The sequence below is a fragment of the Oryx dammah genome, unplaced genomic scaffold (genome assembly GCF_014754425.2).
Source record: "Oryx dammah isolate SB20612 unplaced genomic scaffold, SCBI_Odam_1.1 HiC_scaffold_28, whole genome shotgun sequence".
Lineage (NCBI taxonomy): Eukaryota > Metazoa > Chordata > Mammalia > Artiodactyla > Bovidae > Oryx > Oryx dammah.
The window spans coordinates 52,644,689-52,666,930 of NW_024070212.1; the positions used below are offsets into that span (position 1 = coordinate 52,644,689).

The following is a 22,242-nucleotide window of genomic DNA, read 5'->3' on the forward strand; positions in this document are numbered from 1 at the left end:
GACAATATCAAACAGTTTTTGAAGTTTTATGTGCAATTTATGTGCTTATTAGCAGTAACTGGAATTCTCCACATCAGCCTCACTACAAATAAGCATCTGTACCTTTGAACATATTAATTTACTCTTTACATTTCCAATTTTATGAAATCTTTCTTTTTCTACCGAGTTGCTTTCTTGGTTCTTACTGATTTTAGGGCCAATCTGACAATGTCTTGGATATTGCTGTCTAAGAAAACTACACACCATTTCTTTCCTAATGCCTTCTTATGTGGCTCAGTGTCTCAGCATGATTAGGGAGTAGAACCTCAGCCAACCAAAATCTCAGAATCTTAGCTATTTCTCAATGTCTCTCTCAGACTCTGTCTCTTATCTCGCTTACTCTATTTTCTTCCTTTCTTCCTCTTTTTGCTTTGAAATCTCCTATTGGCCTCAAATAAAAATATTTTATATTTGCTTTTCTTTTAGAGAAACTCCTGACAACTAGTCAGGGGAAGACTTGTTTCTCTGTCACGTGATATTACTTAATATGTCATTTTTGAGTGATTAGAGATTTAAAAACTGTGAGAAAGGGTTATCAGTCAAAGTGTTTGAACAATCAAGGTGTTTCAACAATAGTCTTTTTATTCTTTTGTGATAATATCAGACAATAAGGAGGTGAATGGCATCACGGACACAATGGACATGAACTTGGGCAAACTCCAGGAGTTGGGGAGGGACAGGGAAGCCTGGCTTGCTGCAGTCCATGGTGTTGTGACGAGTCAAGCTTGACTGAGCAACTGAACAACAAATTCTGTTACTAAGGAAATCCCTCACTTAGTTATGTTTTAAAGAACTTGAATTGTGACTCTACCACTCCAGTTGAATGACAAGGAGATCAAAACCAAAAATCAAACAGAACTGGTGCCTAGTCAAGGTCCACGAGCAGAAGCAAGTCACTGCACTCTGCCCTTGTGGTGACTTCTTTGTCTGTCCTTTACCTCACATAACTGACAGCGATGACCCCCAGTTATACCTCGTCTTTTCTCCATGAGGGAAATGGGAGCTTATATTTCCGTATTAATCGACAAACAGTGAAAAGCCATCACGATGTCGAAGAGTGCAGATCACCTCAGGGGTTCTATCCTCTCTGAAAAGAACACACAGGATATGATCATTGAATGGCCTGAGCCGTGCTGAACCATGCTCCACTAGGGATATCATCATATCCATTTCTAGTCTCATTGAAGGGACCATGGGCATCTGGTGGGCACGTAAAATCTTGGACTATAGGTCAGATGCACTGCCTGCAGCTTTTAGGCGTATACCTGACATAATCTCCCTCTGGGCCTCTCTGGTGTCTCAGCAGTAAAGAATCTGCCTGCAATGCAGCAACCTTGCAAGACTCAAGTTAGATCCCTGGGTGGGGAAGATGCCCTGGAGCAAGAAATGCAGCCCACTCCAATATTCTTGCCTGGGAAATCCCATGGACAGAGGAGCCTGCTGGGCTACAGACCGAGCACACACACAATCTCCTCAGTTGTCTTAAGACTAGAAAAAGGGCAAACAATTCTCATGGGTCTTTTCTGATTCACTGCTGTCATATCAGCAACCTCAAGTCAATGAACAAAGAATTCATCTTTTCTTGAAGAGGAGAACAGAAATGAGGAAAATACAGGGAGAAAGGGAAGGAAAAATATATCTTATCAAGAGGTGATATATCAGTCGGTGATATATCAGTCCAGGTCCTGGAAAGACATACAGAAGTCACTTAAGGGGTAAACCATGTTTAATGAAGAAGCAATCACAAAGGCACAAGCAGAGCAAAAGAAATCAATGAAGGATGCAGAAGCAATCAGAGGGTGGCAGGAACAGTGGCCACGTAGCCTTTATATCTTCTGTAGTGTGAAGAAGCAAGCAATGAATGGATTCCAGAATGTGACAGAGACCAGAGCTACTGGATGGAGCTAAACAAAAGGAGGTGTGGTCAAGGTAGAGGAACAGAGGCGCTGGGACAACGTGGCTCACGAGGGTGGAAGCCAGGGGAACAGGAGGTTTACTCCTGACCTCTTACTGGTACTAGTGGGACGCCATCAGAAAGTGGAGGATATGGGAGCTCTTCAATATCAGATAACTGGAAAGGTTAATACAGTTTACACTGACCTCTTCGTGTGACACAGTATGAGCCATTGTTAGAAGGTGGATAAGGGACATTAAATGTTTCTTGGGAAGGTCCTGAGTATGTGTAGCACTTGTCCTTGCTAAAATGGAAACACCCGTCCCCAACCCAGGCACTCACATTCCAACTATTTTACCCAAAGCAACCCCTGGGTAGCCTGAACTCTCTGCTTTTACTGTGTGTTGCTTAATCCTCTTTCTGTGCAGGCTTCTGTCTGGGCTCCACAGTGCAGTCTGAAACCAAGGGAATCTGGATGTGGTGTGTGCCCCACCCCTCCAAGGAGAACCACACTCTGGTCCTTCTGGACACTGAGGGTCTGGGTGATATGGAAAAGGTAAGGCAGGGAATCTTCTTTATGCCTTACTCTACTTACTTTTCAATTTCCCACCTCAGTTCAATTTTTATGACATGTCCCAATCAAATTATGCAAATCAAACTATGAATAATGAGGCTAAAAAAACCTTTGCTTGAATTTATTCTATAATAAGTTCAATAGTTTGGTTATTATAGATAGATCTTCTTATTTTCAGCACTGAGACAAAGAATGTGCTGTGCTGTTGCTTAGTTGCTCAGTTGTGACTGATTCTTTGCAACCGCATGGACTGTAGCCCACCAGGCTCCTCTGTCCATGGGGATTCTCCAGGCAAGAATACTGGAATGGGTCGCCATGACCTCCTCCAGGGAGACGAAAGACACGTTAATAAATATCTATTGGGCATCTGAATCCCAGGGCTTTGTGTTAAATGCAACATGTATCACAGTGATGGAGCTAAACGCCCAGAGCTCAGTTGGGGAGGTAAGAAATATGCAGTGTTATCAGCACACAGAACCATGTTACACAAAGTGATAACCTATACCAGTTGTTAGTTTGGGAAGTCTGGTGAAACCTACACTGTTGGAAGTCTGGCTATAGTCAGAAGATCATAACCAGTGTTCTACCAGTTATAGTGGTGGAAGACTAAAAGCTACAACCCATGGGAACAATGGGCTCTACTAGTTGAGAGCTGTTGAGTTGATGGGGTTGTAAGTAGAAACCATGAAACAGAGTTTATCTGAATAAAAATCTATTTTAATAAAAAATATATTTAATAAAATAACATTTTTTAAAATAAATAAAATTTAAAAGTCTATTTAACAAAAATCTATTATATATATATATTTAAAATCTCCAGAAAAGCTCCTTCTGTACCAGGAACAGTTTATTCCAGGGCTCTGGCATTGTTAGTGAGCTCTTAACTGAAAAGCTTTGTAAATGGGATAATTTTAGATATTTTGACTTTATAGTGTCAGTTACAATCAGTTTTCTTCTCCTTATTTGTATTTATCTGCATCTAAATTAAATGTAGGAGCATTGAATCTTGGGTTTCATCACTGCAGAAAAGAGTTGGGACAGGAATTCATGAATTCTGAATTATAAATCAAAATTTAACTTATTCAGTAATCACATCAGTGTCACCCAAGATGGTCTATGATTCATAATAGACTGTAGTTTGCATAATCTGCTTCCTTTAACCTCATTTGCCATAAGCCAATGCACAACAAACTGCACACTGAAAGCAGCAGTACCACGTGCTGGTCTCACTATCTGTCATGTGTCTGGGTGAAAAAAGTGAAAGTGTTAGTCACTCAGTCGTGTCCAACTCTTTGTAACCCCATAGACTGTAGCCAGCCAGGCTCCCCTGTCCACAGAATTCTCCAGGCAGGAATACTGGAGTGGGTAGCCATTCTCTTTTCCAGGGGATCTTCTGGACCCAGGGATCAAACCCAGGTCTCCTGTGTTGCAGGCAGATTCTTTACTGTCTGAGCCACCAGGGAAGCCCAAGAATTCTGGAGTGGGCAGTATACACATAAATCAGTTCCAGAGTCACTCATGACTTGTTCTGAATATCATTTTCCACCTCATTATCTACTACTACATGGGTAACACCACTTCAGCCAAATAAAATAACCTGGTAATACCTCTATATAACCACATTTTCTGGCAATCATGATCAGCTTCTGTGGGTCCTTCCACTTGCATGGTTCCTGAAGTGACTGAACTGAAAGCCCTCAGTCGTGTCCAACTCTTTGCGACCCCATAGACTATAGAGTCCGTGGAATTCTCCAGGCCAGCATACTGGAGTGGATAGTCTTTCCATTCGCCAGGGGATTTTTGAAACCCAGGGATCAAACTCAGGTCTCCCGCATTCCAGGGAGATTCTTTACTACCCCACATTGCAGGCAAATTCTTCACCAACTGAGCTATCAGAGAAGTTTCTGTCAATTCTTTAACGCCCAGTTCTTTTCAACTTAATGTCATCACATCACTGTAAGACACAATCACTCTTGGCTCTGAATGCACAGAGTATTTTTTTTTTTCCTTTGTGGTATTACTCCTTTGTCTATTATAGTAACACATTTGGTTCCACACTGAGTTGTTTATCATCTTGGATAAATATGTATGTTCCCATATATATCTGACCCTCCAGAAAGCCATCTCTCTAGGGTAGGGATTATTATGTGGAACTTTATATTCAAGTAAGCAAATGAGTGTCTCCTGTTATCTAGATGAACAGTTAGTAGTTGAATTTAATTGATCAATATTTCTATTCCTAATATCCATCATGATCTAGAAAATGTTGCAAAGGAATCATTGTCCACTTTCTACTGGAAAACTTCTGTGTTCCAGGTGCTATAGTAAACATTCAAACATATATAAGATGTCATTCACTTCTGCTAATAGCTAATCACACAAAAGAGCTTAGATGGGTCATTATCAACACCAGAAAGATTTTCATTTAGTCCATGGGGTCGCAAAGAGTCAGACACGACTGAGCAACTGAACTGAACTGAGCTGAAAATTTATGAGCTATCGAGTTGCCTTCCTATCGAGTAACTGTCTGCTGTTACAGCAAATGAACTATTGAATGAGAGCATGAGGAGTAGGGTCCTTACCCTGTAATGCACTTTCTAGGGTGACTCCAAAAATGACTCATGGATCTTTGCCCTGGCCGTGCTCCTGAGCAGTACCTTTATCTACAACAGCATGGGCACCATCAACCACCAGGCCCTGGAACAGCTGCAGTATCCTTCCAGAGTTGAACTAGGGCATTTCATTGAGTTTATGGGAATAGCAACTGACAACGTTTCTCCTTTTCCATGACTCCATTCTGTTGACTCATGAGATGGTAAAATGAGGCAAAAAGGAATATTTGTAAAACTTGCTTTGGGGTAGGATCTGGAAATTTTGTTGGAGAGTGCTTCTTTTTTCTTACCTAAGATCCCAGCTATGTGACTGAATTAACAGAGCTGATCAGAATCAAATCTCCCATCTCCGATGATGTAGAGGACTCAGTCGAGTTTGTGAGATTCTTTCCAGACTTTGTCTGGACTGTGCGGGATTTCATGCTGGAGCTGGAGTTTGATGGAAACCCCATCACTGAAGATGAGTACCTGGAGAATGCCTTGAAGTTGATTCCAGGTATCAGAGCAGGGGCAAGGTGGTAGAAAGCTCAGTAGGAAGTGGGATCAAGAGCCCTGATATTCAGCACTTGATGTCAATCTTAATTTGGGGTTGGAATGAGGCCATGCTAATGGTGCCTGGTGAATGACTGGTGGGTGGCTTCAGTCATTATTGGTACTGGAAGAACTTCAGAGACCAGAGCATAAGCTCACTGAGGAAATTTAGAATATAGTATTAAACAAATGATTTTAGAAAAATTAATATCATGAAAAAAATTCTTACATATTGTATAACATATTAAGTTATCCTTTTGTCTTCTTTGAGAAAAATAGCCCATCAAATTGAAATTGGTAGATGTAGAAGTGAAGTGAAGTTGCTCAGTCATGTCTGACTCTTTGCGACCCCATGGACTGTAGCCTACCAGGCTCCTCTGTCCCTGGGATTCTCCAGGCAAGAACACTGGAGTGGGTTGCCATTTTAAGGTAAATAAAAGGATTAATTTGTGAAATATTGATACATTTCACAGAGTGTTATTACCCTAAATAGATATATTCTTAATAGACAAGCTATTTATACTCTAATTCATTCAAAAGAAAAGCATTGCTACATCCTTCCAGTGAGACTATCAGCTTCAAAGCCTTTCTCATAACATCATACTCTTCATTCTAGAGACTTACACCATATGTACATGCATGCTCGTGTGCTCAGTTGCTCAGTCATGTTTGACTCTTTTTGACTCTATGGACTGTAGCCCGCCAGGCTCCTGTGTCTTTGAGATTTTCCAGGCAAGAATATTGGAGTGGGTTGCCATTTCCTCCTCTGGGGATCTCCCCTACCCAGGGATTGAACTCACATGTCCTGTGTCTCCTGCACTGGTGGATGGATTCTTTACAACTGAGCCACCTATAACCTCTCTTACATGGTATATGTCATATTCGTATACTGTTGGTTACTCAGATTATATTTAGCAGAGAGAATAATAGGTGATACCTAAAACTAATATTGATTTTGTTTAATCATATACTTACCCTTTCCATAAAATTTATTGAACTGATGATATATGCCCCAAATCCCTCTGTATGATACTGTCACATCCAATAGAAAGTGTTGCAGAGGACTGATGGAGTGTCATCATTTCCATTAGGCCAATCTAACCATGAGATTGTGTATACTGAAGTAATCTCAAAACATATTTATAGAATGTGCATTTTTATTGGATTTTATAAAGCTTTTCTTTCCTGTATATCATTTGTTCCCAATGTGATTCCTTTCCCAGATATATTGTGAATATCCTTATTTCCACTGTTACTTTTCACGTCTGCAATGGAGATTGTAACATCAAAATAGTGTTTTTGACAGTTATGTGGATTGGCTTAACTTTCAAGAAGCACCTAATAAATAATTGATCCAGTGCACACTATGCAATGGCTGAGGAAAAGATAAGTTTCTTCAGTTGGTATAAACAATTCTTTTTCCTCCCCAGAAGTATTTCCTTCAATCTTGGCTCAGTATAAAAATAGAGTTTTTATGGTAGATAACATTAACTTATTTAACTTTATTTTGGGGGGCTCCAAAATCACTGCAGATGGTGATTGCAGCCATGAAATTAAAAGACGCTTACTCCTTGGAAGGAAAGTTATGACCAACCTAGACAGCATATTCAAAAACAGAGACATTACTTTGCCAACAAAGGTCCATCTAGTCAAGGCTATGGTTTTTCCAGTGGTCATGTATGGATGTGAGAGTTGGACTGAGTGCCGAAGAATTGATGCTTTTGAACTGTGGTGTTGGAGAAGACTCTTGAGAGTCCCTTGGACTGCAAGGAGATCCAACCAGTCCATCCTAAAGGATATCAGTTCTGAATATTCATTGGATAGACTGATGCTGAGGCTGAAACTCCAGTACTTTGGCCACCTCATGCGAAGAGTTGACTCATTGGAAAAGACTCTGATGCTGGGAGGGATTGGGGGCCGGAGGAGAAGGGGACAACAGAGGATGAGATGGCTGGTTGACATCACCGACTCAATGGACATGAGTTTGAGTGAACTCCGGGAGTTGGTGATGGACAGGGAGGCCTGGCGTGCTGCGATTCATGGGGTTGCAGAGAGTCGGACACAACTGAGCAACTGAACTAAAATGAACTGAACTGATGGTTGATTAGTGTAAGGTTGATTTTCAAATAGAAAAGATTTATAGGCATAGGCATGGGCAGAGGAGCCTGGTAGGCTGCAGTCCATGGGGTTGCAAAGAGTCAGACACGACTGAACGACTTCACTTTCACGTTTCACTTTCATGCATTGGAGAAGGAAATGGCAACCCACTGTAGTGTTCTTGCCTGGAGAATTCCAGGGATGGGGGAGCCTGGTAGGCTGCCATCTATGGGCTCGCACAGAGTTGGACACGACTGAAGTGACTTAGCAGCAGAAGCATAGGCATAGGCGTTAGAATGATTACAAAAATTCATGGAAATCAAAGTCCTCAGCCCCCTTACCAAGAGTCTGTCTCTTCTTTGATTGTTCTTTCCCGATTTTGCAGATGAAAATCACCAAATTCAAAATTCCAACTTACCCAAAGAATGTATTAAGGAGTTCTTTCCCAAACGGAAGTGTTTCGTCTTTGACCGCCCTACAAGTAACAGAAAACAATTACTCCATCTTGAGGAAATACCAGACAACCAACTGGATGAGAATTTCCAGAAGCAGTCAAAAGTTTTCTGCTCATATATCCATACCCATGCAAAGACCAAGACCTTAAAAGAGGGAATCACTATCACTGGGAAAAGTGAGCCCCTTTTGCTACAGCATGTCTCTCTGTGATTCACTGTGGTTGAGGAATGTGTGGTGGAGTTGAAGTTGTAAGTGTACTCTGGGATTGTCAATAATGGTGCTTTCTTCTTTTTTTCTTCATTAACTGTGTTCTCTATATAATTTGGAAAATCAGATATTCATCCCCACATAGAAATCCATGCTTCTTTATTAAAATTGCCCTGTATGAAGCTTTTTTGAAGCATACCAAATCTCATGAAACTATTGGGTTTGCCAGAATGTTCTTTCAAGTTTTTCAGTAAGATATTATGGAAAAACCCAAACATTCTGGCTAACCCAATATTACACTAAAGATATGTTAAGGATAGACATATTCATGGTGATGAACCACTGAGTGGATAAGAGTTTCTAGTGAGGATATACAAGGTATTCTGTGAATTTACACAAATCAATAATAAGTAGTAGGTCATGAATCCATGTAAACCCATTGAGAGTCTGAGAAACAAGTCTAAATATAACCTTATGTAGTGCTGGCTTCATGCCCATGTCAATGGGGCAGTCACATAGTGCCCTGTGCTGAGATGGGCCTGCTTGCTTTGAAGTTTGTATCATGGTCTGGAAATTCTTGACATTTTTGCATGTGGCACTACATTTTCATTTGGAAATAGTGCTCACAAAATATGCAGTTTACTCATATATATATATATATATATATATATATATATATATGTTCTTTGTATTTCATTACAATGGGAAAAGTGTTACAGGAGAACCTTGAACATACTGTTTGAGCTAATTCAGTTAATACTGTATTGTGATGAAATGAGAATTATAAAATAGAGTGAATGGGAGACACAGTGATGTTACTATAAGAAAGTTATAGAAGGTGGAGGATACAATGAGAAGGATAAGCATGAAGATGATGAAAAGAAAGAGAAGAAAGAAAGCCTCAAATTCAATAAAACTTTAGTAATTTTAAGAGTATTGATCTAAAGTCCATAAAACAAGGGAGAATGTTCTGTTTATTTTCAAAATATAATGTGTCATCCAGGGTTGGGGATTCTGGTGGAGGCCTACGTAAATGCCATCAACAGTGGATCAGTTCCTTGTCTGGAGAACGCGGTGACAACTCTGGCCCAGCTGGAGAACTCAGCAGCTGTGCAGAAGGCAGCTGACCACTACAGTGAGCAGATGGCCCAGCGACTGAGCCTCCCCACAGACATGCTCCAGGAGCTGCTGGAGGTGCACGCAGCCTGTGAGAGGGAAGCCATCACAGTCTTCATGAAGCACTCATTTAAGGATGAAAAGAAGGATTTCCAGAAGAAACTTCTGGTAATGTAGCCTAGAATATAGCCTTCCTGATACCTTTTCTTCTAGAAACGTGCTTAGGCTCCTTCTTTTTACCTGTGGTTCACATGCTTCTCATTTGTAAAAGGAGTTTGGATTCATGTGAAAGACAGGATTCTACAGGCTACATTCCATCCCTTTTTCTAAAAACTGGCCTCTTTATTTTCTACTGTAAACAAACTACCTTGTACTTAGCTGTTTAAAACAACACACATGTATTAGCTCAAAATTCTTCAGGTTAGATCCCAGCTCAGAGTGTACAGGTGATGTGTTCTGTGTACAACAAGATGCAGGGGGGAAAAGGCTCAAAGGGCTTAGTAATACTCCCAAGAATAAACAGCAAACAGTTTGTCATAGGAGAAGAAGAATTTGATTTGAGCCAAATGAGGACTAGAGCCCTGAAGATACACATACAAGAAGCATTTGAATTGTGCTCCACTGGACTCCAAAATGGGGTCAGGGAGGGGGGGTTGCAAAACCCTCAGTATAGGCAAAACCCACAAAATTACCTGCAGTATTTGTTAAGAATTAAGACTGGAGTTGGAAAGAAGTAAGAGTGCTTAACTGTTAAAGGATTGTTTGGAGTCTGAAACCATTGCCTATTTACAATGGGATCTTTGAGACCATAAGTTTACACCTTCCAGTTGCTATTATAGCAGATACTGTTTTGGGAATGGATGGTGGCATCCTTGAGTGTGATAAAGTTCAGGAGATTCAACTTCTTAGTGATGCAGAAACATGCCTGAAACCACATCCACAATGGCCACCAAGCTCAGTTTTGAATTTCTGCACAAGTTATTCCATTTTGATTTTTAAATGTATTCCTTTAATGATTGAAACAGATGTAAATGCATGCTTGATAGGGCACAAACAGGTTATTGTATTGAGCATAAAGTTTAATTTAAATCATGTATAAGCCACACTGTCATCCTTGCATGTAAATATGTGAATATATCTTTCTTCAGCACTCATATGGGCTCTGGATCACCACCCTGCTCCATCTTTGGGCCAGCAATGGTGCCCTGTATTCTTCTTTTCTTTCTAATCTCTCTGATTACTTCTTCTGCCACCAACAGGAGAAGACTACATGTGAAAGACTTAAATGATTAGGTAATGTCCACTAGGGTCATCTCTACTTTTTACAATATCCTATGCTATATAACATAATCTAAAGGCTAATAGAGTTTTGCCAAGAGAATGCACTGGTCATAGCAAACACCCTCTTCCAACAACACAAGAGACGACTCTATACATGGACATCACCAGATGGCCAACACCAAAATCAGATTGATTATATTCTTTGCAGCCAATGATGGAGAAGCTAGCTCTATACAGTCAGCAAAAACAAGACTGGGACTGACTGTGGCTCAGATCATGAACTCCTTATTGCCAAAATCAGACTTAAATTGAAGAAAGTGGGGGAAAAACACTAAATCATTCAGTTCAGTTCAGTTCACTCACTTAGTTGTGTCCGACTCATTGAGAACACAAGAACTGCAGCATGCCAGTCCTCCCTGTCCATCACCAAACCAGAGCCCACCCAAATCCATGGCCATCAAGACAATGATGCCATCCAACCATGTCATCCTCTGTTGTCCCCTTCTCCTCCTGCCCTCAATCTTTCCCAGCATCAGGGTCTTTTCAAATGAGTCAGCTCTTCTCATCAGGTGGCCAAAGTATTGGAGTTTCAGCTCCAACATCCGCTGGATCATCGAAAAAGCAAGAGAGTTCCAGAAAAACATCTATTTCTGCTTTATTGACTATGCCAAAGCCTTTGACTGTGTGGATCACAATAAACTGTGGAAAATTCTTCAAGAATTGGGAATACCAGACCACCAGACCTGCCTCTTGAGAAACCTGTATGCAGGTCAGGAAGCCACAGTTAGAACTGGACATGGAACAACAGACTGGTTCCAAATAGGAAAAGGAGTCCATCAAGGCTGTATATTGTCACCCTGCTTATTTATCTTCTATGCAGAGTACATCACGAGAAATGCTGGGCTGGAAGAAGCACAAGCTGGAATCAAGATTGCCGGGAGAAATGTCAATAACCTCAGATATGCAGATGACACCACGCTTATGGCAGAAAGTGAAGAGGAACTAAAATGCCTCTTGATGAAAGTGAAATAGGAGAGCGAAAAAGTTGGCTTAAAGCTCAACATTCAGAAAACTAATATCATGGCCTCTGGTCCCATCAGTTCAGTTCAGTTCAGTCGCTCAGTTGTGTCCAACTCTTTGCGACCCCATGAATCGCAGCAGGCCAGGCCTCCCTGTCCATCACCAACTCCTGGAGTTCACTCAAACTCATGTCCACTGAGTAGGTGATGCCATCAGCCATCTCATCCTCTGTTGTTCCCTTCTCCTCCTGCCCCCAATCCCTCCCAGCATCAGAGTCTTTTCCAATGAGTCAACTCTTCACATGAGGTGGCCCAAGTACTGGAGTTTCAGCTTCAGCATCATTCCCTCCAAAGAAATCCCAGGGCTGATCTCCTTCAGAATGGACTGGTTGGATATCCTTGCAGTCCAATCACCTTATGGCAAATAGATAGGGAAACAGTGGAAAGAGTGACAGACTTTATTTTTCTGGGCTCCAAAATCACTGCAGATGGTGACTGCAGCCATGATATTAAAAGACACTTGCTCATTGAAAGGAAAGTTATGACTAACCTAGACAGCATATTAAAATGCAGAGACATTACTTTGTCAACAAAGGTCCATCTAGTCAAGGCTATGGTTTTCCAATGGTCATGTATGGATGTGAGAGTTGGAGTATAAAGAAAGCTGAGCACCAAAGAATTGATGCTTTTGAACTGTGGTGTAAGACTCTTGAGAGTCCCTTGGATTGCAAGGAGATCCAACCAGTCCATCCTAAAGGAGATCAGTCCTGGGTGTTCAATAGAGGGTCTGATGTTGAAACTGAAACTCCAATACTTTGGACACCTGATGAAAAAAGCTCAATCAGTAGAAAAGACCCCAATGCTGGGAAAGATTGAGGGCAGGAGGAGAAGGGGACAACAGAGGATGAGATGGTTGGATGGTATCACCAACCTAATGGATATGAGTTTGGGTGGGCTCCGGGAGTTGTTGTTGGACAGGGAGGCCTGGCATGCTGCAGCTCATGGGGTCTCAAAGAGTCAGACACGACTGAGCAACTCAACTGAACTGAAACATATGATCAATGTTCAACTTACTCACAGCTCCAGGAATGTGCATACCAAGGAGAAACTTCTTGGTGATCATAATTCTGCTTACCATTGGCATATTCACAGAAACTTTGTCTTTTACTCTACCTTTGTCCACCTCCCAGTTAAAAAAAATCTCTTACAGGAAAATCAGATCAATTATAGTTTACAAGTACAAAAGTGAAAAATAAAGTTCCTATATTTTCATACACTTAACCCCTCAATGAAGCAACAATTCAGAAAGAGTTCAAAATTCTGTTGTGTATACTTAACTCATTAAGTTAGGCAATTGATTAGCTATGTATTAATATATATCTTTATCTATAGCACCTAGGTTGCATAGGAATCCCTACTTCAAGTCATAATTGAACTTTCCATTTTTCATTGTTGATGGGTGGATCACAATTAATACTATTACTGTTAAATAACAATGGAATTCACAGCTGCCTGCAGATGGTGACTGCAGCCATGAAATTAAAAGACGCTTACTCCTTGGAAGAAGTTATGACCAACCTAGATAGCATATTCAAAAGCAGAGATATTACTTTGCCGACTAAGATCCATCTAGTCAAGGCTATGGTTTTCCTGTGGTCATGTATGGATGTGAGAGTTGGACTGTGAAGAAGGCTGAGTGCTGAAGAATTGATGCTTTTGAACTGTGATGTTGGAGAAGACTCTTGAGAGTGCCTTGGACTGCAAGGAGATCCAACCAGTCCATCCTAAAGGAGATCAGTCCTGGGATTTCTTTGGAAGGAATGATGCTAAAGCTGAAACTCCAGTACTTTGGCCACCTCATGAGAAGAGTTGACTCATTGGAAAAGACTCTGATGCTGGGAGGGATTGGGGGCAGGAGGAGAAGGGGATGACCGAGGATGAGATGGGTGGATGGCATCACGGACTCGATGGACGTGAGTCTGAGTGAACTCTGGGAGATGGTGATAAACAGGGAGGCCTGGCGTGCTGCGATTCATGGGGTCTCAAAAAGTCGGACACGACTGAGCGACTGAACTGAACTGAACTGAATCCATCAGTTTGCAGATATTGAGACTAAGCCAACAGAGTTTAGAGACTTCCTATAGGTCACACCAAAAGTTAATCAGATCTAGAACTAAAACTAGTCTCGTGACTCTGTATCTATTATTCTGTTTCTCATGTGCCCTGTTGTTGTGTGATTGCTTCCTTCAAGAGGATCACTGTTGGACCTTCTCTTCTAACACCTTCTTTCTATTGAATTTCTCTTCATTTCCTTGACAGGTCATGATCAAGAAAAAGTTAAAAGTTTTCTTGCTGCAAGATGAAGAAGCATCTGTCAAGTATTGTCAGGCTGAGCTTAAGAAGCTTTCAGAACCCTTAATGAAGAGTATTTCAGAAGGAACTTTCCTTCTCCCTGGAGGACACCGTTGCTACTTAGAAGCAAGGAACAGGTTTGAAGAGAAGTATAAACTCATTCCCAGGAAAGGAGTTAAGGTGAGGAGTAAGGGGATTGGGAAAGAACAGAAGATTGGAGTCAAAGGGTCTTTGCTGGTTCTTTTGAAATTCTAAGACCATAGCACCATTTTTGTAGAGAAAGCATAGCATGGTGGTATTTCTACACTTTTAGCTTTTATATCCACAATTTGGCAGCTGCTTGGAGATCCAGGTTCAGTCCCAGGGTAGGAAAGATCCCCTGGAGGAGGAAATGGCAACCTACTCCAGTATTCTTGCCTGGACAATTCCATGGATAGAGGAGACTCATAGGCTACATACAGTCCATGGGCCCACAAGGAGTCGGACAGGACTACATGACTAACACTTTCACTTTCTTTAAATAAACTAGAAATACTTCTTCCCAAAGACAGGATCTATTATCAAGAATCTAGATGAAAGAGAACATTCCTTTCAATTAGCAAACACTGTAATTGGTTTTAAAAAAACACTAAATCAAAAAGATACCAGCATCCCAATGTTCATAGCAGCATTACCTACAATAGCCAAGACATGGAGGCAACATAAGTGTCCATCAACAGATGAATGGATAAAGGAGATGTGGAGTGTGCATATACAGGAATGCTACTCAGTTATCAAAAAGAATGAAATTTTGCCATTTGTGGCAGCCTGGATGGACTTGGAGGGCATTATTCTCAAAGCAATGTCAGACAGAGAAAGACAAATACTGTATGATATTACTTACATGTTAAATCCAAAAAATACAACAAACTAGTTATTATAACTGAAAAGAAGAAGACTCACAGAACAAATTAGTGATTACTAACGTGGAGTGGGGGCAATATAGGAGTGAGGGTGGGAGGTACAAGTGACTGGGTATAAGATAGGCTACAAAGATATATTGTAAAATACAGGAAATATAGCCAATATTTCGTATTAACTATAAATAGAGCATAACCTTTAAAAATTGGGTAAAAAATAAAATAATAAAATATTTAAATGAGTTCCCCCAAAATGGACTTCTGCAAAGTGTAGGGAAAATTAAAGAAAAGCTGTTGTTCTCAAGAAGTTTATAATCTTACCTGAGGACACATAAATGGCCATTGGATATGGTGGCACAATGGTTATCATATAGGTACACACTGATAGAGATAGTGACAGGGACGATTGTAGCAGTAGTGATCTGATGACTGACGTGTGTTGAGCACTCACTACTTCAAGTGTACTTTAGGTGTTTTGGTTAGACCATCGATTTAGTCCTCAGAATAATATAGATTAGATACTGCTATCGTCTTCATTACAAAATTGATAAGTATGACATAAGGAAAAGGAACTAAGTTACCTAATGTCACATATCTATCAAGTGGTAGTGCTGATAGGGTAGCTGTTAGGTTCTTGGCAGCCATTCAGAACTCAGAATAAAGCTTTTAAGAAAGCTTCCTGGAGAAGGAGGCAAAAGCTACAAGTTGAAATGTCAATAAACGGTAACTTAATAAAGAAAGGGTAGGTGAGCATGAGTCAGAAGGAAAGCAATGTGCAGGCAGAGCAGTTGCAAACAGTGGAGGATGGGTGTTTTTACAGCTGCACATAATTCCGGCATCTACAACCACTGTGGGGTCTGAAGAAAGGTGAAGAATTTACAGGGTCAAACCTGGAGGGTCGTTGCTGTTGTTCAGTCACTAAGTCATGTCTGACTCTGTAATCACATGGACTGCAGTATGCCAGGCTTCTCTGTCCACCATATCCTTGAGTTTGCACAAATTTATGTCCACTGAGTTAGCAATGCTATCTAAACATCTCATCCTCTGTTGCCTGCTTCTCCTCCTGCCTTCAGTCTTTCCCAGCATCAGGGTCCTTTACAGTGGGTCAGCTCGCTACATCACGTTGCCAAAGTATGAGAGCTTTAGCTGCAGCATCCGTCCTTCCAATGAATATTCAGGGCTGATTTCCTTTAGGATTGACTAGTTTGATCTCCTGCTGTCCAAGGGACTCTCAAGAGTCTTCTGCAGTATCACAGTTCGAAAGAATCAGTTCTTCAGTGCTCAGCCTTCTTTAGGGTCCAACTCTCACATCTGTACTTGACTACTGGAAAAACCATAGCTTTGACTATATGTACCCTTTTTTTGCAAAGTGATGTCTCTGCTTTTTCATACACTGTCTAGGTTGGTCATAGCTTTCCTTCCAAGGAAGAAGCATATTTAATTTCATTTTTGCACTCACCATCCACAGTGATTTTAGAGCCCAGGAAAATAAAATCTGTCTGCTTCAACGTTTTCACTTTCTATTTGCCATGAAGCAAAGGGACTGGATGCCATGATCTTAGTTTTTTTTTTTTTAATGTTAGGTTTTAAGCCAGCTTTTTCCACTCTCCTCTTTCACCCTCATGAGGCTCTTTAGTTACTTTTCACTTTCCACCATTAGAGTGGTATCACAGGCATATCTGAGGTTGTTGATATTTTGCCCAGCAATCTTGATTTCAGCTTGTGCTTCAACCAGTCCAACATTTTGCACGAGGTACTCTGCATGTAAGTTAAATAAGCAGAGAGACAATATACAGCCTTCACATACTCCTTTCCCAACGTTGAACCAGTTTGTTTCAAACTAACCATTGCTTCTTGATTTGAATACAGGTTTCTCAAGGGACAGATGAGGTGGACTGGTAATCGCAACTCTTGAAGAATTTTCCACACTTTGCTGTGATCCTCACAGTCAAAGGCTTTAGCATAGTCAATGAAGCAGAGGTAGATTATTTTCTGCAATGCTCTTGCTTTCTCTGTAATCCAACAAATGTTGGCAATTTGACCTCTTTGAAACCCGACTTATACATCTGTAAGTTCTTGGTTCATGTAATGCTGAAGCCTAGCTTGAAGGACTTTGAGTATTTGCTAGCATCTGAAATGAGCGCAACTGTATGGTAGTTTGAACCTTCTTTGACATTGCCCTTCTTTGGGGTTGGAATGAAAACTGACCTTTTCCAGTCTTGTGGCCACTGTTCTTTTCCAAATTTGCTGATGTAGAGAGGGCAGCACTTTAAAAACATCATCTTTTAGGATTTTAAATAGCTCAGCTGGAATCTATCACCTCCACTAATTTGTAGTAACGCTTCCTAAGGCCCATTTGACTTCACACTACAGGATGTCTGGCTTTAGGTGAGTGACCACACCACTGTGGTATTCAGGTCATTGAAACCTTTCTTGTATAGTTCTCCTGTGTATTCTTGTCACCTCTTCTTAATCTCTTCTGCTTCTAATTAAGTCCTTATTGCTTCTGTCCTTTATCATGCCCATTTCTTGCATGAAATGTTCCCTTGATAGCTCTCATTTTATTGAAGAGATCGCTAGTCTTTCCCATTCTATTGTTTTCCTCTATTTCTCTGCATTGTCCATATCAGAAAAACTTCTTATCTCTCCTTGCTATTCTCTGGAACTCTGCATTCAGTTGGGTATATATTTACCTTTCTCCCTTGCATAGGGAAAACTACTAGGCCATTGAGCTATGACCTAAATCATATCCTTGATGATTATACAGTGGAGGTGACAAATAGATTCAAGAGATTAGATCTGTTAGACAGAGTGCCTGAAGAGCTATGGATGGAGGTTTTAACATTGAACAGGAGGCGGTGACCAAAACCATCCCAAAGAAATCTTAAGGTTCACTGAACAAAAATTTACCCAGGGAGATACTATACTGATGTTGCCTGACAAGTTTTTGCTCTTTATTGTTTCCTCAGGCAAACCACGTCCTCCAGAGCTTCCTGCGGTCACAGGCAGGAGTAGAGGCAGCCATCCTGCAGGTAGACCAGGCCCTCACTGATGCGGACAAACCCATGGCAGGTACAGGGAGGACTGAGCTCTCAGAGGGGAAGGTGGCTCCTGTGCTGCCCTTTGGCAGGTTTGGGAGGAAACACTTTCTGACACTAGAGCTTCCTCTTCTTCTGTGGATCCTCTCTGCTACACGTGGAAATAAACAAGGGAGTTTGGGTTATATGTACATCCAATCAGTGTGTCTACATCATATACCAAAGCACGTTGTCTGATGTGATAGCAGGAACAGTCAGACTCCTTCCCACCAATTTAATGTCATTTTAGTCTTTGAGCTCAGGAAGGTATAGCTCAGCATAACTTTTTTTTGTTTAAAACTCTCATGACACAGAGGAACGTACCGAAAGACAAGCAGCAGGGATGAAACAGGATCTGTTAATACAGAAACTGAATGATAAGAAGAAAGAAATGGAGGCACAACAGAGAAGGCTCATGGAAAGTATAGTCCAACTGAAAGAGCTCATGACGGAAATAGAAAACCTTCTTAGAGCGCAGGAAGAAGTGCTGGAGCACAGGCTGAAGGTAAGTCTAGATGGGTGTGGGCAGAGTCTGATGGACAAAATGCTAGTTTCTCAATAATAAAGGGACAGAAATATGACCTATAGTCAGATCTCAGAGAGAAATCCAAAGACAGGTTTCATGTAACATCAATGTGGATTGTGCTGAAGACTTACCTCTGTAAGACTCAGCATCTTCTGCAGTGCTAAGGCTTGGAAGGGACAAATAAAGGCCCAGGCTCCTGGACTGAGGGTCACACTTTCCCTACGTGAACAGGATCCCAGTCTTGGAACACTTAGGACTTGCGGTACAACCATCAGAGACCTGTAATATTTCCATCCACTCTCAAAAGTATCAGTTGTGTTTGTACCAAATATAGGATGTTGAAAACAAAGTTGCTACATTTTTTCCAGATCTGTCTGATTCACTTTATACACCTAGAGTAAATGAATTCTTTGTCCAAACCTGGAGTTTAAGTGCTCTAAAGAGAGTCAGCAGACATTATTATTTGTGACATGTGTGTGGTCACCCTACCTCAAGGGAACTGAGAAATATTTAGAATTCTCCTACAGTCTCTCCCAAAGTGCAGTCTTAGGAGTGGAACACATTACTGGGGTTTTAAGTCCTGACTTAGGCCTAACTGCTCCTTGCCCAGGAAGATGGTGTTGAGGGATCCTGGGAAGCTAAACCATGGATGTTTTCACTCCCCACCATGTTCAAACATTTGGAAATACTGGACAAACTCATCAAAAAGCATCTAAAGTAGTAGGGAAATAGACACATGTGCTGAGCTGCTGTACTTGTTAGATATAAAAAGATGACAATTGGATATTTTCAACAGGGTACTATCTTCTTTTTTCAGGTGCAACAGGAACTACTCAATGTGGACTTTCAAAGGAAATCTAATGAATTATGTATTGAGATAATTAGACTACGACTAGCACCTGCAAGAAATGAAAATACGTGCTTACTACTTTAAGGATCCTGGCAGGTTTTACCTTTGTGTTAATGTCCTTATGAAGTCACTTTTTTTAACAATGTGCATAGGGATGATGTATCTCATGTGAATTATTAAAAGAGTTGAAAATTCCACTTAAGTACATTATCAAGGGTTTCATATAATAGTTGCTAATCTTTGAAATATGCCATTGTAGTTGCAACCCAGAAAAGTTTAAAAATAAAAAGAAGTTATTACTGAAGAATCAGGGCCTGATATCCAAATATCTAAGTAATTTTGATTGAAAGTGAAAGTGAAGTCGCTCAGTCGACTGTTTGCGACCCCACGCACTGTAGCATACCAAGCTTCTCTGTCCATGGGATTTTCCAGGCAAGAGTACTGGAGTGGGTTGCCATTTGCTTCTCCAGGGGATCTTCCCAACCCAGGGATTGAACCCAGGTCTCCCGCAGTTCTCCTCAGACTTGTGTACGGCATGCTCACAAGAGTCTCTTGCCTGTTGACTGGGTATGACACAATCCTCACAGAATGTATTTATTAAGGAAATTCTTTAGTGTTACGGATGGATTGTCAGAACTCATTAGAAATGCAAATAGAAAATCCAACTCTTTGAGACCCTATGGACTGTAGCCTGCCACACTCCTCTGTCCATGGGATTCTCCAGGCAAGAGCACTGGACACGACTTTGTGACTGAGTAACAACAACAGTGCTTTTATTCTGCTCCCAAGAAAACAAGGTCTGCAAATGCACATATATGCCCTTAGGACTTGTAGCCTAGTATTTTAACCAAAATATTCCTCCCTGCTCCCATCAGATGGTAGCAACAGTACCTCTTCATGATGATCAAAGTCAATTGTCATGATAAACTACTCCTGTGCCTGCTGCTTTATTGGCAAAAGATGCCTGGAGAAAACAGGCAGCATCTATGGCTTTATGTTTAAGGTGGCTTTTGTGTGCCCCCGCAATGAACACTCCCTCTCTAGAACCACAGGCCTAGATTTTCAAGGTCAAGGAGCACAAATTTCACCAAAGAAGTCGCTGTGAGTGATACTGTGTGCCATTGGCCTCCAAATCTATGTATTATGCCTACTGGGTACACAGCATCCCATAATGACTTTGGGCTTCAGTTATTGACCACATCCAGAACAATGGTGTGCCATCCTCCCAAGAGTTATGGCCAAATTGGCATCTCAATTGCCTCCTGAGAGTGTTCCACAATTCTACTGGTCAAGCTAGTTCTGAACTGTGTGATTGTGGTAGAACCAGTGGAATTCATGTCACGTGACCTTAAGCTCATTCTGTATTGTGTGACTGGCCAAACACATCCCCAAGAACTGAAAAAAGGCTCATCTTCGAAAGGACATTGAAATCCTGGTATGATCAGAGCCAGCATAACAAGGAGCTAACTACAAAGCTATAGCTTTAAAAAGAGATTTACATGTTCTCCTCCAAATTTGTCTGCATTAGCTTCCCTTTGTTTGCTTATCATTATAAGGTACATTTAAAGGGCACAAAATAGGGAGTGGAATTCAGCTGGGCATATTGGAACAGTTGGGAATACTTTGAAAAAGAAAATGTTTGTGCCTAACTAGAGTTTGTCCACTTCAGGTAATGGCTGCAGTTCCTATTCCCCTCATTCGAAGTAAGAACCAAGACAAAACAGAGTAGCAGTTTAATTGATAGATGTCCTCACCACTTCTCATGCAAGAATTAGATAGGCTAGTTTAAGATAACTAGATACATAGTTTAAGATTTTCACTATAGTAATACAATTATGACATGACTATTGGCTCCACTATTCTTAAAAAGTAGTGGAGATGAGTGAGAAGGTAACAATTCCTGGTGAAGTACATGTGGATCCTAAAAATTTAAAACAATGGACAACAGAGAATGAGACTGCGAAGTCGCTTCAGTCGTGTCTGACTCTGTGCGGACGTAGACAGCAACCCACCAGGCTCCCCCGTCCCTGAGATTCTCCAGGCAAGAACACTGGAGTGGGTTGCCATTTCCTTCTCCAATGCATAAAAGTAAAAAGTGAAAATGAAGTCGCTCAGTCGTATCTGACTCTTCGCGACCCCATAGACTGCAGCCCACCAGGCTCCTCTGTCAATGGGATTTTCCAGGCAAGAGTACTGGAGTGGGGTGCCATTGCCTTCTCCGCAGAATGAGAATAACGGTGGATGACTGCACAGACACTTGGCGGCTTTCGATTTGTATTAGATCCTGCTTTCTGTTTCTGTATAGCGATAATAGACTCCGTCCCCTGAAACTCCTATCTAACTATATTAAAGTCTGCAGACTTTGATCATGTGAATTCTCTCTGACACTTCAAAAATGGTAAAAGGAACCTTAAGCCAGAAATAACTTTTTCCTTTAAAAATGAGATCTAAAGAGATATTAGCTTGAACTCGATCAGATATCCCTTTACCTCGTGTTGCAGATACACTGCAGCTGAACTTCCTCAGGTGATACACCTCCACTCCAGCTTGTAAGCAGAGTGACATACTTATTATAGCCAAACAAGCAAACAAGATCTATCACATTACAATTTTATAGTCCTGAATGCCTGTTATTTTATCTTATTTATTTCTGTGCTCAGCAATATCCAAGGTGCTTTTAGTTTTGCAACATTTTTACAAATATTTTGTCTC

General features: G+C 41.0%; 2 protein-coding genes and 1 pseudogene across 2 annotated transcripts in view; 1 reads left to right on the forward strand and 2 right to left on the reverse strand.

The window, feature by feature from the left end:
• The window catches only part of LOC120856893 (guanylate-binding protein 4-like), a 33,279-nt gene extending 13,439 nt beyond the window's left edge, over positions 1-19,840 (forward strand). Inside the window, exons 4-12 of the mRNA XM_040232375.1 lie at positions 2,362-2,489; positions 5,109-5,218; positions 5,422-5,615; positions 8,133-8,378; positions 9,414-9,694; positions 14,146-14,358; positions 18,047-18,149; positions 18,469-18,659; positions 19,498-19,840. Of these exons, the coding sequence (XP_040088309.1) occupies positions 2,362-2,489; positions 5,109-5,218; positions 5,422-5,615; positions 8,133-8,378; positions 9,414-9,694; positions 14,146-14,358; positions 18,047-18,149; positions 18,469-18,659; positions 19,498-19,614 (1,583 nt within the window). The 3' untranslated portion in view covers positions 19,615-19,840. The remainder of the gene's footprint in view (positions 1-2,361; positions 2,490-5,108; positions 5,219-5,421; positions 5,616-8,132; positions 8,379-9,413; positions 9,695-14,145; positions 14,359-18,046; positions 18,150-18,468; positions 18,660-19,497) is intronic.
• Positions 1-22,242, reverse strand: part of LOC120856892 (guanylate-binding protein 1-like) — a 285,120-nt gene that overhangs the window by 169,336 nt on the left and 93,542 nt on the right. The gene's annotated exons all lie outside the window — the stretch shown is intronic.
• LOC120855397 overlaps positions 1-22,242 on the reverse strand; it is a 169,960-nt pseudogene that overhangs the window by 78,467 nt on the left and 69,251 nt on the right.